This window comes from Pinus tabuliformis, chromosome J (assembly GCF_031772625.1).
Source record: "Pinus tabuliformis cultivar Carrire ecotype Pingquan chromosome J, CPIR1, whole genome shotgun sequence".
In the NCBI taxonomy this organism is placed as follows: Eukaryota; Viridiplantae; Streptophyta; class Pinopsida; order Pinales; family Pinaceae; genus Pinus; species Pinus tabuliformis.
The window spans coordinates 1,037,930,611-1,037,947,343 of record NC_142295.1 but is presented as its reverse complement, the minus strand read 5'-3'; the positions used below and the strand labels follow the sequence as shown (position 1 = coordinate 1,037,947,343).

The 16,733-nt window shown below is 37.1% G+C and overlaps 1 protein-coding gene across 1 annotated transcript; it reads right to left on the bottom strand.

Annotated features, from left to right (window-relative positions):
* Window positions 1-9,618: 9,618 nt before the first annotated feature.
* On the bottom strand, window positions 9,619-14,038 carry LOC149230423 (uncharacterized). Its single transcript, XM_089381313.1, has 5 exons — window positions 12,441-14,038; window positions 12,230-12,296; window positions 10,293-11,929; window positions 10,035-10,094; window positions 9,619-9,778 (listed from the first exon to the last, which is right to left on the bottom strand). Exons 1-5 carry the CDS (start codon window positions 14,036-14,038, stop codon window positions 9,619-9,621), a joined length of 3,522 nt encoding a protein of 1,173 aa, XP_089237439.1.
* Window positions 14,039-16,733: the final 2,695 nt, after the last annotated feature.

The window sequence follows — 16,733 nt, the reverse complement described above, 5'->3', positions numbered from 1 at the left end:
TTTGGTGATCAAGCCTCTTTTTATTATTTAATAAGGTATTAATCATGTAATAGTCCTTCAGTGATGCATCCTAGATTCAATCCTAGGTTGAGCTTTTATCCTATCAATATGTTGTTATCATGGTGGGTTTATCATTAGGGAAGATAACTTAGTTTCAAAATACAACAATTATTGGAGAACACCCCCCTTATTAGCACCCTTCTTTAGGGCACCCTTCTCTTCTGCAAATGGTTTGGGAAGTTAGTTGACCATTTTGGCACTTCTTCCAAGGGCACAATCCATATAGGATATTTCATATTTGATGAATGGTTGAGGTAATTACATGACACAATATTCTTGGGCACACCCCTCCTAAACACCCTCTCTTCATTATTGCATGGATATTTCAGCTACACTTAGCATTATTTGACCTCGATTGGCGAGCACACTCATGTCTTTGACTTAGCACATAAAATATTTTATCTGGAGGTTATTATGGAGTTTACATGTGGCATGTTAAGAGGACATATGTCTCCTTACAAAGAGGGTTTTTTAAACTTCTTGATTACTATAAGTTGTTCTCCATTCATCCTCTCACTATTGGGCAATGGTGGGGAACACTTCTTTGGGAGCGCACATTCAATTCCAACAATTCAAAATGAGTAGGGGCACACGTATTATTGGCAGTTACTACACATAAAGTTATCGATGTGATTCATCTTTCAACTGTGTTAAGATTGAGAATAATGTCAACTTGTTGTCATACCTTTTTATAAAGCAAGAATTTACATGATTGTTGTTGGAAATCATTCTTATCCTACTTTTCAAATTACAAATTCATATAGATGAAACCTAATCATTTCATTATTTTGATATTCTATGCATTTTTTTCTCTTTTCTCACATAATGCATTTCTCAAATAAATGCATCAAACACTTATTAGTCCAAGGATGATGTCCACAGTAAATTAAATTCTTCTTGACTCAAGGTTAAATCAATGTCTCAACAATAAACTCACACAAACACATCACAAAGTAAAGAAGAGAGAACTCTCAACCACTCAATCTACACCCTATGACCGCCAAACATGATGTTTAATTTGCATTATCAACTTAAATTTATACTTGTACACTAAAGTTCAATCAACTATTAAGAAAGCATGTATCATGTGTTAAAATTTAACACCCTTACTCTTCCTTTCCTTATTTAACATCCTTACTCTTCTTTTCCTTTTAGTTCTAGATAGTATTAGCAAACTTCTAAAAAAAAAAAGGGGCTTTATGGAATATTAAAGGGATTAAGAATAACAACAATTATATTATCTCACATATTTTAATTGTTGATGATATTCTAACTATTGATATTAATTTTATCAAAAACGTTGAAGCTATTAAATCTTTTTTGAGATTGTTATGTTTGGCACTACAAACATTGCCAAGTGTATCACTTGTTTCCATTTAATCCCTCCCTCAAGGAGGCAAGCTATTAACCAATTTTAGCTTTAGAAGATCACAACTTTGATGAAGGCTTCAAATAATATAGTTTTTCAGTTAAAGTAAATGATTATTTGTGAAGGAAATATATTTGGGTAAGGAACGAATCAAGAAAAAGATATCTTTAAGGTGTTATTAAGTACCCCATAGATCTCCCTGGCTAAGAATGAGAGAGACGAGAGAGAATGGGTAAAATGAGAGAAATGTTGTAATGTTATATTATATTACGTAAACATTTTTTATTTTCCTTTTTTTTGAAAAGATAAATATATTTTATGCTCATCATGGGTTCTAGCTGAGTCTTCATTCTCAGAAAAGTGTGTGCAGAAGGTTGATTTGTCAAAGGAGATTCAAGAGTTGACTACACAAAACTTCTAATTCATCATTTTGTCTTGTAAGCTTTGCTTCGAGGACTAGTTTTCCTCTTACACTTTTTTTTTCAAGGAGATTCAAGAGTTGACTACATAGAACTTCTAATTCACATTTTATCTAGCAAGTTTTGCTTCAAGGACTAGTTTTCCTCTTACACTTTTTTTTGCCAATCAGAAAAGACTCTTTCTATTAATAGTAAAAAAAGTGATTACAAACATAGAACTTGTATTTGGACTAAAAACAAAGTATGTTAATCAGTATTTCCTCTTGCACTTGGACAGTGGACATCATATAATCTTTTGTCTTCAAATTGAGAACCAATAAATCAACTTTCATAGAATCAATCTTCAGTTCAACTGTGCAACAATATCCAAGTTGACAAAGTGATATTCCAGTTTTGGAATCGGGATTAATTTAGCAAGAGCTTTGCCTCCCACCACCCACAAAGGACCCTCCCGCTTCAATTCAGAAATTTTGATTATCGTTCCACCTGCAATCGCCAGGATGAAAATGGGTTTTTCAGCCCAAGCTGTACCCAAGTAGGTAGGCATAGAGACTGCAAGACATGCCTAAATCCACAGCCAATGTTGTGCATGCTTGAAAATGATGAGTTATTGTGTCTGCATAGGGGAGGGGCCATCTTGAAATGACGCAGCCTGACGAACCACCTGTAGGGAGATTTAATGACATCAACTTGTTCATAATTCGTATGCCATGGACATCCATCATGCTTTCAAAAAGAAATTGAGTATTAGGGGGTTTACGCAGTGCATTATATTAGATGTCATTTTGGGATTCAACTGCATTAAGTAAGTCATTAACATATGACCATTTCCATGAGAGGTAGTCATAACTGACTAATTTCTCATGATTTTTGAATAGTTGACTTAGCACTCGTTGCATCGGGTGATGCTCACAGGGGTGAAGAAGTGGGATTGAAACTAGTGAAAAGAATCACATAGCGTCAATCATCACTTCCAGATGATTTTTGAATAGTTCACTTAGCACTCATTACATCGGGTGATGCTCACAGGGGTGAAGAAGTGGGATTGAAACTAGTGAAAAGAATCACATAGCGTCAATCATCACTTCCGGGGCTTTCACCCGGTAACCAGGACTTCCCGGGATGTCACCCATCCCAAATCGCCTCTGGCTCAAGCGCGCTTAACTGTGGAGTTTTCCCCACAATCAAGCCCACTTAGCTTGCTACCCCATTTGCAAAACTTTAGCAAGTATTGTGCCTCATGAACTATTCAAGTAGAGATCCCTTCACTCTTTTTGAATTTAAGTATTAGGGGGTTTACACAGTGCATTATATTAGATGTCATTTTGGGATTCAACTGTGTTAAGTAAGTCATTAACGTATGACCATTTCCATGAGAGGTAGTCGTAACTGACTAATTTCTCATGATTTTTGAATAGTTGACTTAGCACTCATTGCATCGGGTGATGCTCACAGGGGTGAAGAAGTGGGATTGAAACTAGTGAAAAGAATCACATAGCATCAATCATCACTTCCGGGGCTTTCACCTGGTAACCAGGCTTTCCCGGGAGGTCACCCATCCCAGATCGCCTCTGGCTCAAGCGCGCTTAAACGGTGGAATTACAATTTAATAAGGTGTGATTAGCGTTAGCGTAATGGTGAAGGTAATAATGTAATGCCATAATCAGGTGCAGTCTCCCTGCCACTTGTGGTGATTGATTCCCCATAATTAAGATTAGCACTAGAATGTTTTGCCTCTAAACTGGAGAAATTTTGTGGGTGTGGATCTTAGTATGCTTTATAACCATATGATTGAGTTTGAGGTTATGGTAAATTAAACCAACCTTGGGTGCTATTGGTTTCTAATTGCTTAACTTTGAGCTGAGAAGTTTGATTAGCACACTTATTAACCTCACTATTTTGTTTCTTTAAAATATAGAAGAAAAGCTTTAAAGGATAATTCTTCAAGCAACATTTTAATTTTAATTTTTTATTTTTTTATTATTAAATTTGGTAAATGATTTTCTTTTAGCTAGGTGTTTTTGTGGAGATGTTGAATAACCAGAAGTGAGTCTCCAAAGATGGTTACATTAGATACTCAAAGGATTCTTGGGAGCAACATGCCATGCAATTCAACCTGATTTTTGATAATAGAGCCCAATCCCTAAGCATACCTTCTATTCAAATTTTCATCAGGGTTGGTCATTGAACTCAATCCCCAAGCATACCTTGTATTCAATTTTCCTTCAGGGTTGTACAAAAACTTTCCCCTTCCTACCACCCTTATGTTATCTAAACAATTGATTTGGTTAAATTACATTTAAAAAAAAATAAAATAAAATTAATAATAAAAATAAAATTGTCATAAAATAGTACATATACCATTGGAAATTTTGGGTTGCAAATTTGACAACCCAAGTTTTTCCAATGGTATTATTCTCTATTGTAGTCCAATGGTATTCTTCTCTAATGTAGTCTATTTAAAGGTAATTTTTGCAACTAAAGCTTAAAAACTAAAAATCATAATTATGTGTATAGTATTGCACCTCCACCACAAACCTTGGGCAATTTTCATATCTAACAAAGAGAACCACTCAGTACAAATATAACCCAAAGACTTGTAGCTGTGAGGATGCATGTCTTCCACGTAAAATTTGGGAAGCACAATATTTGCCCATTATTTTCCTTATGAGTCCATTGAGTCCTTTTTTGCTTAAATTTGAACTTCATGGTTTGGGATTTCTATATTTCTCCTGATTTTACCTTGTAGATATCCCATGATTTTTTATTCTACAAAACCTAGTTATATGACTGAATTGTGATTTTACTAAACACTTATGTATGTTGGGCTCGACTAATGGCTCGTATCTACAAAACCTAATTATGAATAAATTGTGGGTTTTGTAAGTGTTTTAAGAACATTGGGATGCTAATGACTCATATATTAAATTGCCCTTTCTTTTTATGATAAATTTGGGTTTTGTGGTAAAAATTATCCATTATTTTCCTTGAGCCTTTTCCAACTTCCAATTCTATTAATCAAGTTCTTTTATGAGATAATTTGATTTTTTGGGATTTCTATTTTTCTCCAAATTTTACCATGTAGATATCTTATATTGTGGGGCTTCACTCAAAGCCTAAAATAATGATGACTACAAACTTAATACTCATAGATATTTTAATAAAGAATGTCATAAAGGGAATACACATATTATAGCTCATTTACAATCATCCCTAAATTTATTATGAATAAGTTCACCTAAATTTCCAATAGATTTCTATGGTCTAGAAGGAAAAAGCTAGCATCCCACTAAGTGGACATCCATTTACCAACCCAAAATTATGGGGATTAGGCACTAAATGACTCTTCCTTATTCATTCAAGCATTAGTCACAAAATCTATTTGACATTTGTTTTCTTCTTTAAGGATCTAGCATAAGATCATAAAAATGTCTCCTCTTTCACTCCCTATTCAAGCATCACTATTCTAAAGAGTTATAATTATATTATCCCCTCCTAAGAAGATAACTAAGTAATTTCAGTAGAAATGGGGAGTCTACTATATTAAGAGGTGACTCCTATAGTAGTGTAGATTATAAATTCCAAGCCAATGATGAATTTCTTTAGAGTTGGAACCAATGGGCATATATACAATGACAAATCCTTCAATGAAGTTACCAACTAATCCACCCACATTTAGGTTGAAGCAAGAAGTAGCATTGAAGTGGAGATTCCTAATCATCTCAAGATTTCATAAGACTTTTAAGAATCAACTAATCAGATAAAGCACCACATTAAGATGAGAGTTAAAAAATTATCAGTTAGGTCATAGTAGATTAATCATACACACTTTACAACAACCACAAAAAAACCCTTATTGGTCCTCCATGTAAAAGGCCAAGGATCAATTAACAGTAAGAATATGCTCTTAAATACAATGAAAAAGAAACTATTAACATATAAAACAAACAACTTCAAGATTCTAACTATTAGGCCTAAGGAAAAACCATTCAACGCTAAATAACAATATACTCTTAAATACAATGAAAAAGAAACTATTAACATATAATAGATTACCAAAAACAAACAACTTCAAAGTTCTAACTATTAGGCTTACAGAAAAATAATTCAACATTAATTTAAACATTGTCAAATGTTTTAGTCCAAATATCTAAGCATGAAGTAAACCATATAAACTTGAAATGAAAGATAAAAAACCTTGAAAAATAACATTTAAACCTAGATTAACAATGAAGCCTAGAAAAAAAATATGAAAAGAGCTAGCATATGGAATACACAAAACCTACGAACAATAATGGATTAAATAATTCAAGCATGAAATAAAGGGCTTGAAACAATAATAAACGTAGTAAATAGTACTGTAACATATAACAACAAAATGAGTTATTGTAAACCTATAAATCCTCGAAAGTTCAGCAAACTTGGAACCCTAAACTCTGGAGCTTAATTTTCCATACCTGTCGAAAGGGATTTATACCTAAAACAATATTTGAACAGGGCACACTACGAACAGAATTGATTTAAGACCTATATATATCTATAGAGTATTCACTAATAAGTTCCAAATTGGCTTTAGTAGAAAACAAAAATGCCCCCAGAGGAATAAAATTTTGTAGTTTAAACACTTTACCAATTAAAAATCACCAGATAACTTACCAACTAAATATATTTCTTTGGGTTTTACTATTAGTTTGAAGATAACTTACCAACTAAATATATTTCTTTGGGTTTTACTATTAGTTTGAATAAACACTGAAAAGTGCTTTACACTTTCCCACAAAGTTTTCCTTTTATTCTATAGATATATACATGCATGTTCCCCTCCCTAAGAATTTACAGCTCTGTAACGCCCAAGCAAATGCATGATCGTACGAAAAGTGCATAGCGCAATGGAGTTCAAGAACTACTGAAGATGATGTGCGGAAACAAAAAATGTGATCAATTCGGTTTGAAACAAAGAAGTGCGGGTATAGTTGTGCATTACGTAGTGCATAGGAGAAAAAGCATACTCGCCAGCTTCTGGATCAACATATTAATCAAAGATCAAATATAAACCCTAAACGAATTTAGCAGAGGAGAAAAAACATTGTCGCCGGGATCAACATATTAATCAAAGATCAAATATTAACCCTAAACAAATAAAGGGTTTGTTCACTTACCTCAGTTTGTTTGTTTGGCCTAGTATTGAGGTTCGTGCACTTTTCTTCTGCTATTATTTACCAGTTTCCACTGCCAAACTCGAATTCAGAAATTAAGATTGCGTCCACGGCCAAACTCGAAGTCAGACAATTAAGACTGAGTGATTGAGAGCTTAATGGTATGATTTATATATTTATACATTTATTTTTCAGGTTAAAGTGTTTATCTATAATCTTATTTTCACATATTAGATGTCACTTGGCATGAAAAAAACCCATGAACCATTGCCATTAATTAGCTAGATTCATTTTAATTCTAGGATTACTAAGTGTGGCATCAAATCTGAATATAATCATGAAGCTTGGTAGCTATAACTCAGATTTCCCAAAATTTTGGTCAGATTTTTGCCAAAATCATACTGAAATTTTCACTATTTTGCAGGCAAAATTGTGGCCTCCTTCCACTATGTCATCTCTTTTACTCTAAAAAAAAGTTTGCATCTAATATCTCTCGGAATTTGGTGGATCTAGAGTTAAAATGAATTTATGTTGGTTTTATTATTAATTATATTTATTACTTTTTATTTTTATTTTTAGTTTTAGTTTTATGTAATTTGAGGTAGTCAAATTTTTTATGACGATGGATATATGGTTAGCCAATCCTGAAAACTGGTCATCTACTTATGAGGATGGATATATGGTTAGCCAATCCTGAAAACTGGTCATCTACCATCTCACGTATTGATGGGTGATTCCGACCCGTCCCCATCCCTCTCTCCGTGAAAACTAGTCTTTTTTACTCTAAAAGATATTTGCATCTAAAAAATATTGATATTCTCTCCGATTTTGGTGGATCAAGAAGTAATATGGATTTATGTTGGTGTTATTATTGATTATATTTATTAATTTTTATTTTTATTTTTATGTAATTTGATGCAGTATGTTTTATGAAGATGGATACATGCTTAGCCAATCCCGAAAATTGACCGTCTACCATCTCACCTATTGATGGGTGATTCCAGCTCCTCCCCGCTCCTTTCTCAGTGAAAATTAGTCATTTTTACTCTAAAAGAGGTTTGCACCTAAAAAATATTGATATCTCTCCGATTTTACTGGAACAAGAAGTAAAATTGATTTATGTTGGTTTTATTATTAATTATATTTATTAATTTTTATTTTTATTTTTGAGTTTTATGTAATTTGAGGTAGTCAAATGTTTTATGAGGATGGTTACATACTTAACCAATAGCGAAAACTGGTCGTTTACCATTTCACCTATTGATAAGTGATTCTTGAACTGGTCATCTACCATCTCACCCATTAATGAATGATTCCCGCCCCTCGGTTAATTGCCTCTCTCCTGCCTTTGGTGGTATTTTCCCCACCTCAACCCCACTCCCACCCCACCTTCATAAATCTTATAATCATTTCCAAAAAAAATCATCATTTCAAATTGGAGGTTTTCTTTAACTTTATTTCTTAGATTATATTTCCTATTTAATTTAAATTAAATTGATCATCATCTTTAACCTCCCCTCTTTAATCAAACTTGATTAAATTTATTTAAAATTGGTTTAGTAATATTATTAGTTTTCTCGTTTATTTCTAAACCATTTTTACTTCATTATTTAATTAATTTTTAATTTACTTTCTAATGTTTCAATATAACATTATTAGAATTGGACTTACGAGAATTTGGTCATTCCTTTAATTAATTCTTAATTTATTAAATTTATTTTTGATTAAATTTATTTTTGTGACTTTGTTTAACTGTGGTGAAATAACGGTTTTAATCATTATTTATTTTTATCTGTTTTAACATTTATTACTAATTATTTTATTTTATACTTTTTAATTTTGGCCAAATTACGGTTTTAATCATTAGTTACTTTTTCTAATTTAATATTTATTTCTAATAAAATTTAATTTTACCAAATTTATTCCTCGCTAATCTTTAATCAAATGGGTACTTGACTTCTTTCTATAAATAGTCTCTTTAGCACTAGCTTATTCTTAAAGTTCTTTGTTACATTATATAGTTCACTTCAACTTCTTTTTATAAATAGTCTTTTTAGCACTAGTTTATTCTTAAAGCTCTTTGGTTGGGATCAAAAACATTACATAGTTCACTTTCGGAAATCTCCAATGATAATTATTATTATTAATATTTATTATTTATTTACTAGATAATTAGCAATTTTTTATTATTTTTTAATTGAACCAATATTTGGGTAAGTGTATTGATAAGCCATGGTAGTGGCCCATGGTATTGTAACAAAGCCTCTTTACAAGTTAATAATATCTATGGTAAAATAAGATGAATATCGATGGTTAAGAATCTTGTTATATGGCAAGTTTATTGTAAATATCGAGTTTTAATTTTAAAAATGGTATAAAAATAAAATAAATAAAAATATTTATAAAACATTTTGATTTTGAAATGAGTTATTGGTTTTAGGCATGTGGTATTGATAAGCCATGGTATTGGCCCATGGCATTGTAACAAAACTTATTTAGAAATTAATAATATCCATGGTAGAAGTTAATAATATCCATCCATCCAATATTCATGGTTAAGAATCTTGTTTCTTTTCCGAAGAAAAAGCGAACTTTTTATTAAGAGAATAAAAAGTTACATTGCATATGCTGAGCATTTCCGAAATTGCTGCTTGCTAGACCAAGCAATCAAAACAAAAAATCTCCTTTCTGTCTTTTTGATCACAGAATTCAGAGCAGTTTTTGCTGTAGTAATCAGCTGTGGCAATACAGCCAAGACCATAATATGACCTCGTCTGAAGAGACAGATCAAAAAACATTAAAACAGCATACATTCAAGTCTTTGGGTCTCCTCAACAGAGAGGAAAACAACCCACAAAAATATATAAAAATATGTATCAGAGTTTAGTATAAAGAGAAGTCTGTGTGAAATAGTCTAAGCATATAGATAAGAGATAAAAACAAAGACAAAAACATCAGCTGAAGAGTTATATATAAGGCGGCACATCTGATGATACGATCTGTCCTTGACAGTCTTCCACTATTTTCCACCCTCCCAAAGCTTGCTGCAAACCTTCCTTAGAAAGCTTGTCCGCGGCATCGTTGCTGTCCCTGTAGATATGGCATATGGAGAAAGAGTTAAAAGATGACTTTAATACCTGAAGTTCTTCCAGCATGGGTTTCAAAAATTGGTTTTTGCAAGTACTTTTTCCGTTAACCCAGTTTACAACATTGAGGGAGTCTCCAAAGATCTGAATAGTGAAGGTGTTTCTTTGAATAAGCCAACATAGGAGCAGTCTCAGGGCTGACAATTCTGCAAAATTATTTGTTCCTGACCCCAATCCGACTGAGGCTTTGAGGGAGTGATGTGCATTAATATGAATGACGATTCCTGCGCCTGCTATGTTGTTTTGGGATGCTCCGTCAAAAAACGCCCAAGGAATACCATCTTTGATTTGCACTGTCTTGTTTGGATTTTGAGGTCTTTTTTCTTCTGGTTCTGGGATGGAAGAGAATATGGAGACCGCTTGGATGGCTGTGACAGAGGGTTGGGTTCCCTTATCTTGGAAAATAGCTCTGTTTCTAGCAAGCCAGACTCCCCAGCAAATGATGGGCGGGAGGTTTCTCAGGTTCCCATCCGGATATTGCTGCCACCAATTTGACCAAGCCTCGTCCAGATTCCCATTTCCCCACTGAAATTTTTTATTCAACAGCTTTTCAACCTCCCTCCAGATTTTTGCAGTTTCCGAGCAGTGTAGGAACAGATGGTTTATTGTTTCCTCTTCATCTTTACAAAGGGAGCACCTCCCAGGGCCATACATGAATCTAGCCTGGAGGATGTCCCAGGTAGGAACTTTCCTTCTGAGGAGACACCAGAGAAAGAGTCTGGCCTTAGCTGGGCATTTGAGCTTCCAAATTTGTTTTGACCACCACTCTGGATTTCCCCACCCTTTCCTGGATTGAATGAACTTGTATCCATCTTTGGGGGAGTAATCGCCAGTTTCTCCATGGGCCCAGATCAGGCTATCCGGAGTGTCTTTTATTCTTACATTGGAGCGAACAAGTTCTTGTGTGAAAGAAGACCATTCATTCCACCACCTCTGATCCAGCTGAAGGTCCTCTCCATCTTTCCATGCCTGACACCAAATGCTCGAATGACCCACCTTTTCCACCTGGTCTAGAGTAAAAATGTTTTTGCCTTCTAAATGCCTAATTAGTCCAGGTGATAGGGCATAGTTTTCATTGCAGCCGATCCACGGATCTTTCCCAATCTTCAGGTTTCTGCCGTTCCCAATCTTCCATGCCAAACCTTGTTCAATTACCTTGAAAGAATCCACTGTTGCCTTCCATATCACCGATGCATTCTGCTTGTTCTTTTCCGGGTTCCTTATCCAATCCTCCAATGGGACCGGGTCTATATATTTTCTTCTTATCACTCTGGTCCATAAGTTTTCCATCTTTATCAGCCTCCAGCCCGACTTTGCTGCCAGAGAAAGACTGAAATCTGGAAGATTTTTAATCCCCCAACCACCCCAATCTTTGGACCTTGCCACTTTGTCCCAGCCCACCCATGGTAGCACTGGGTTTTCCTTGGAACCATCCCATAGAAATCTGCTGCAAAGTCTTCTGATCTTTTCCATGATACCCTTGGGGACCCACGTTAGAGCAGCCCAGTAAACTGGAATGGCCAAAAGCACTGATTTTATAAGAGTCAATCGGCCCGCTCTCGAGAGCCATTTGAAGCTCCAATGGGAGATCCTAGATTCAATTTTTGCAATCAGCCAGTTCCAGTCCTCCTTCTTGTAAGCATTTGGCTTTAGCCAGAAACCCAAGTACTTGAAAGGGAGTTCCAAAGTACTTGGCTGGAAAGGTAAGACAGATTGAAGCCTTCCCCTCTCCTGAACTGCTAGACCTGTCATTATCAGCTGGGATTTCCTATGATTTATCTGCATGCCAGTTGCTTTCAGAAACAGATCTAAAATAGATTTTAGTTCCTTTATTTCAATGAGCTCAGAATTTGTGAAGATCAATATATCATCAACAAAAAGGAGATGAGAGATAAATAAATTTGTGGCTACCTCAATACCTTTTACCTTCCCCTCTCTTCTGGCCTTATGGATCAGCTGGCTGAGACCTTCCGCAACTAGTAGGAAGAGCAGAGGGGACAAGGGGCACCCCTGCCTCAGACCCCTTTGACCTTTGAAGAATGGAGTGGCTGCTCCATTGATGAGAATTGCATAGCTTACATTCGAAATACAGCCCATTATCCAACTGATGAAAGCAGGTTTAAAGCCAAGGTGAGTTAGAAGCAACCTGAGATATAACCAATTTATCCTGTCATATGCCTTTGATAAATCAATTTTAATAACAGCACCCTTCTTATTCTTCTGCCTCACACTATGCATGACCTCCTGAGCAACTCCTATGGCTTCATGAATTTGTCTTCCCGATAAGAACCCAAATTGTTCCATTGATATATGTCGAGACAAAATTGGTTTGATTCTGTTTGCTATCACTTTTGCTATGATTTTGTAGATACTATTACATAGCGAGATTGGCCTGAAGTCTTCAAAACTTTCCGGGACTTCCTTCTTTGGAATAAGGGCTATAAACGTGGCGTTAAAAGGGCTATAGACTTCACCTTTTTTCCTGGCCTCCTCCACCACTTCTGTAATTTCTGCTCCTATAAGTTCAAAAAAGTGGAGGAAAAGCTCTATGGACCATCCATCTGGTCCAGGGCTTTTCTCTTTTGCCATGGATTTTATTGTAGCTTCCACTTCCTCCTTTGAAACCTCACAGTTTAGGTCCTCCGCTTCGTCCTCCTCCAAGAATCTCGGGAAGCATTGAGCTGTCCTTATTACCTCAGCAATAGTAGTCGCTCCTGGATCTGCAAAGAGATTTTGGAAGTGTCTCTGACCTAAATTTGACAAAGATTGAAAAGTCTGCACTTCCCTTCCTTCTTCATTTTTTAGGGCCCATATAGTATTTGCCGATTTCCTCCCTTTGGCATAATTGTGGAAAAACCTGGTATTTTCATCTCCAGCTTTAAGCCAGATTGCCCTACTCTTTAATCGCCATTCTTCTTCTTTATCCAGAAGGATTTTAGACTTAAGTTTCTCAAGATGGAGAATTTTTTCCTTTGAAGCCTGCGACAGATAGCCATCCTCCTCTATGCTTTCCAACTTTTTAAGTTCCTCACTTATCTTTGTGAATTCCTCATTCTGGGCTTCCTTTCTAGCCTTTGCCCAGCTTATGGTGGCTTTCTTCAATCTTTTGAGGTTTTCCATAAACAAGAAGCCTTTATCCTCTGGTGCATTGACTTCCGGGTGCTTCCATGTTTGTTTGAAAAGATTTGTAAAAGACTCCTCTTGTAGCCAAGAAGAGTTAAACTTGAAAGGGGCAGGGGGCTTAGGAGGGGGGGAGGAGAATTCTAAGAATATAGGGAAGTGATCTGATAGCCCTCCTTCTTCAATCCATTGTCTGAACATAGGGATCTTGACTGCCAGCTCCTCATTTATGAGAAAACGATCTAGCCTTTTTGCCACTCTAGCCTCCCCAGTTCTCCTGTTCCTCCAAGTAGGCTTTAATTTGAGCAAGTTTATGTCTAGTAGATTGTTGACAGTGAACATATTTAAGAAAAAGTCTGACAAGGGGTCTTCCCTGGCCGAAGGACCCCATGCCTCCGCTCTACCTATAGAGAAATTTAAATCCCCTCCTAGCACCAAATTTTTGCCCTTCAAGAAAGATTTTGACATCAGATCATTCCAGAAAGACACCCTATCCTGACAGGGGCCGTAAACATTGCAAATGGAAAGGGGAAAGGCAAGTTCTGAGGTCTGAACTTCCATTCCCATGGCCTGTTTCATCCCCCACAGATTGCTGACCTTTATCCTCCCTTCCTTATAGCCAATTGCCAACCCTCCAGAGTGGCCTTCTGAATCTATTGCTATGAATCTCCATCCAGGCATCAAAGCATTTAAGGCTGTTTCCACTTCAACTCCACTTCCAAGAGTCTCTTGGAGAAAAAGGATATCAGTTTTAGAGTTTAGAAACATCTCCCGCAAAACCAGTTTTTTGGGTTTACTGGCTAAACCCCTACAGTTCCATGAGGACAAGATCATTTGATAACCTCTTCTGGGGGTTGCGCTGCTCTAAGTGCCCCTGGGATAGACTGTTGTTTTCCATCTGCTACATCAAACTTTGCTTTTATCTGCGCCATGGAGAGGTTGGATTTTCTACCTCTTTTTTTCCTAGATTGGCTTTGGGAGGGGAGAGGGCCAATACCTCCTACTGAGACGGGGGTGATGGGCTTTTGATCGAGGGAACGAAGATTGTATGGGCAAGAAGGGAGAAGAGCCGAGGGCCCAGGATCATTAGAAACACCTTCACTGTTCAGATCAAGGGAGGGTAAGGCGGCCGAGATATCTTCTATGCCAGGTCCCTCATTAATTTCTTCATGATTTAATATACTATCCTTTATTTTTGAAGAAACAAAATTATTCGAAGGGGAATGCTCCATACAAACATCCATGGATTCAGCAATATGAACTGGAGGAATGGATGAATCAGAACACATACCCATTACTCCTTCAGATGGTTGCGACGTCCTTTCAGGTAGCTGTTCCTTTGCTGAGGCTTTCTCCAGGTCTAATTCCTTGTCCGTCGAGGTGACCTGATTGTCCTGATGAGCATGTTCCGTCGGCAGCACTTCCATCTGGGCCACTGTCTCCTTATCAGCATCATTCAGATCAGATGGGAGGTTCTGACCTTGAAAATGTTGGAATGGACTGTAAACGTTCTCCCACTGAGCCGACGCCTTTTGAAATCTCCGCCTTCGCCTTCCAAGAGGGCATTCCTTTGCCAGATGCCCGTACTCGTGACACCTGTGACACCTGAAGGGCAGATATTCGTAGTCCAATATCTGCTCGAAAACCATATCCTTGTATTGCAGGTTTATCTTCTTTGCAAGTCCTTTGCCAGGGTTCAAGCTGACTAGTATTCGAGCCATGGCTTTGTTTCGAGTTTGTTTAAAGGTCATGTCAGCTTCCAGAAAATTTCCCAGTCTATCCCCTATAGCTTTGAACACTGCTTCCGTCCATAAAAAATGGGGCAAACCAGGAGCCCTAACCCAGACAGGGTAGACATCAGTTTTCTCACGGCCTGCATCAAACAGCGGTGTCCATTTCTTCAAGAGGATAGGGATATTCCCAATCACCCAATTCCTTGCAATCACCCAATCAGCCGCATCTTTGCTCTCAAATCTGAACAAAAACCAACCTTTTGCCAGGGTTGAGGCTTCGAAAGCCCTTTCTTCTCCTACCATCCAGTTCTTTTCTCCCCATTCTTGCAGAAAACTAGAAGAAAATTTCTTCCCTCTCGCCCTGCCCACCACTGTGCAGTCGGCCACCTCCAAAGATTCTTCAATGCTCACCTCCATCCCCAAGACCAAATTCCCTTCCAACTCCTGCTCGCCAATGGGTCTTTGTTTTTTCCGCTTCTCACCTCTTTTCCTCCCGCCAATATCCTCCTCCCGAACCTCTCTGTTTACGTCGGCCCTTTCTGAACAAGGGTTTGAAAGATTGAACCCTGACTCGGGTCTATGAGAAAAAGGAAGATCCTCAGCCTCCCGGAAAGAATTATCAGTAGGAGGAAGGGTTACCTGAAAGCCCGGGACCTCTGCATGAGTTTCCACTTGTGGATCTGAGGATGCTGCTATCGCTTTTTCCGGCCGACCTCCATATCCTTTTGGGACGCCCTGTTCTTTCCCAATGGAAACCCTTGTTATGGCTGAGACTCTTCCGGCCTTTTTCTCACCCGTCCGCTCTGCGCTTGTAATGAAATTGACAATGTCTTCTAGGCCCCCGGATAACACTGGCTCTTCAATGGGCAATTTCCCTTTACTGCCATGGCTCGAGTGACGGAAGCTTGCATGCAGGGATCCTTCACCTGGGTTGGCTGGATGCTGTGCGCCGAGGAAATCTTGATGAAGAAACTCATTCTCTTCATATCCTTGGGTCAGTTGGATGAAAGATTGATGAATTCTGTGCGATTCTGGCGAAAGGGCTCCAGTTCTGCATGACCCGGTCTCTCCAAAGTACCTTTCAATGTTTTTTGCTGTCGGGTCTTTACCCCATACTGACAGTATGTCTTCCATAACCGGGTCCAGATCCACGAGCTCGTTGGATTTTACCATGGTTACAAAAGAGGATCACAGGGTAGAAACGAAAACGGGTTTACCGCCAGCGCTGAGGTCAAAGAGTTTTTACCCTTATTCCCAGCTGTCCTCCCAAACCAATAAGATATTACCTCCAGCTGCCCGTTCCTCCTTTACTGGTTACTGTGTACCCCTGAGCGTCTTACTCTCATCCTCCGGTCGACGCGCCCAATGGTAACCCTAGCCCTGTTCAGTCAGGACCTGGCTCCGTCCAGACCCGCGTTCGAACCCTCCGCCTTCCCATCGCTCCCCAAAAAATGAAATCATTTTTTTTTAAGTAGATATAGATTCACCCGGTTAAGAATCTTGTTATCTTATAAGTATTAAATATTTATGTGCCTATTAATTTAATTTAAATTTAGTTATGTAATCATTATTTTAATGTGTATGATAAAATGGATCTTAATTTATCACTACTATTTATATATATGTTATATATTTTAATGTGATATGTATATTATAATTTTCTTTTATCTAAAATTTTATTAATAAAAACAAAACTGCAATATAAAATGTTTACATCTAACACCTACACA